Below are 1,127 nucleotides of genomic sequence, written 5' to 3'. Positions count from 1 at the left end.
TTTGACTTCACTTACAATTTTATACAAAAGCAGAAGTTACCAAAGATTACTTATCCTTCATATTTACCACAATCTTCTTACCCCAACCCCTGTGTCTGTGTGTAGTTAAGGCAAGCTTGTTAAGTAAGCTACCTATTGAATGTCTGGAAAGAGAGAGGGTGTGCTGGGAGGTGGGGGACTGCCTGTGTGAAACATTTCTCTCTTCCGGATTTAAAACTTAGTCTTTGTTGCCAATCTGTTAACAGTTTGTAAATGAAGGGGAAGGAAAATATATAAATTAGCTTTCTAATCAATCTGAAATTACAAATGTGAACCACAGCAGGGAATAAATACTTGACCAAAAATACGTAAGTGGGTGCTAGGCAATCACAATTTTTAAATATCTCAAGTCTTTGATATGAAAGTTCTATTTCAAAGTTCTTCAAAATGATGCCGAATGTTCCTGCATACTGTGTTCCAAATTTATGTAAATACAAGACGGAAAATGTGAAGTACGTGCCTTCAAAAAAGAAAAAAAAACTGACATTTTATCTCTATATATTTAATAGATTTATCAAGAACATATGTAAACATATATAAATACAGATATATCATCAAGGAAGATTTAGGACATATGAACATGTGGCAGGGGTTGGAAAGAACATAATTCTTTCCCAGAAGGGGAAGGGGAAACTATACTTAATCGGATCCAGCTACAACGAAATTGTAAGTCACTTCTCACAAAAAAGTACCTCCACTGCAAATTGTGGTGGGTAAATTTTCCATGTTTTTTGTTTATGTGGATTATCCAATTCATTTCTTGGTAGATAAAGCCTAAGAATAGAAAAAAAAATTATTACATTTTCTATCGGGGCTAACGGAAAAGCCACGCAGTTGGGTACCCACGTTAGAGCTGGAAGAAACTAAGAACCTCAGCATGAATAGAACCTCAGCCCCTTTTCTGTGTCTCAGTTGGCTCCTTCCACCTTTTTAGTGAGACTTAAAAATACTTTAATCTTCATCAACACATAAGTAACACATGCTGACTCTCTTACCATTGCTTTATATGGAATTAATGGCATCCAAGTTTAATTAAATATCTACATTTCTTTTTTTTTTTGAGACAGAGTCTTGCTCTGTGGCCCAGG

The 1,127-nt window shown here is 35.3% G+C and overlaps 1 protein-coding gene across 3 annotated transcripts in view; it reads right to left on the bottom strand.

The window, feature by feature from the left end:
• Positions 1 to 525: 525 nt before the first annotated feature.
• The window catches only part of TPTE2 (transmembrane phosphoinositide 3-phosphatase and tensin homolog 2), a 113,834-nt gene continuing 113,232 nt past the window's right edge, over positions 526 to 1,127 (bottom strand). For all 3 annotated transcript variants that reach the window (XM_011976532.1, XM_011976533.1, XM_011976534.1), the window contains one exon: positions 526 to 813. In XM_011976532.1, the coding sequence (XP_011831922.1) occupies positions 711 to 813 (103 nt within the window). In that variant the 3' untranslated portion in view covers positions 526 to 710. The remainder of the gene's footprint in view (positions 814 to 1,127) is intronic.

The sequence above is a fragment of the Mandrillus leucophaeus genome, unplaced genomic scaffold, assembly GCF_000951045.1.
Source record: "Mandrillus leucophaeus isolate KB7577 unplaced genomic scaffold, Mleu.le_1.0 Scaffold168, whole genome shotgun sequence".
Taxonomy (NCBI): domain Eukaryota; kingdom Metazoa; phylum Chordata; class Mammalia; order Primates; family Cercopithecidae; genus Mandrillus; species Mandrillus leucophaeus.
This window is presented reverse-complemented; position numbering and strand designations above follow the sequence as displayed.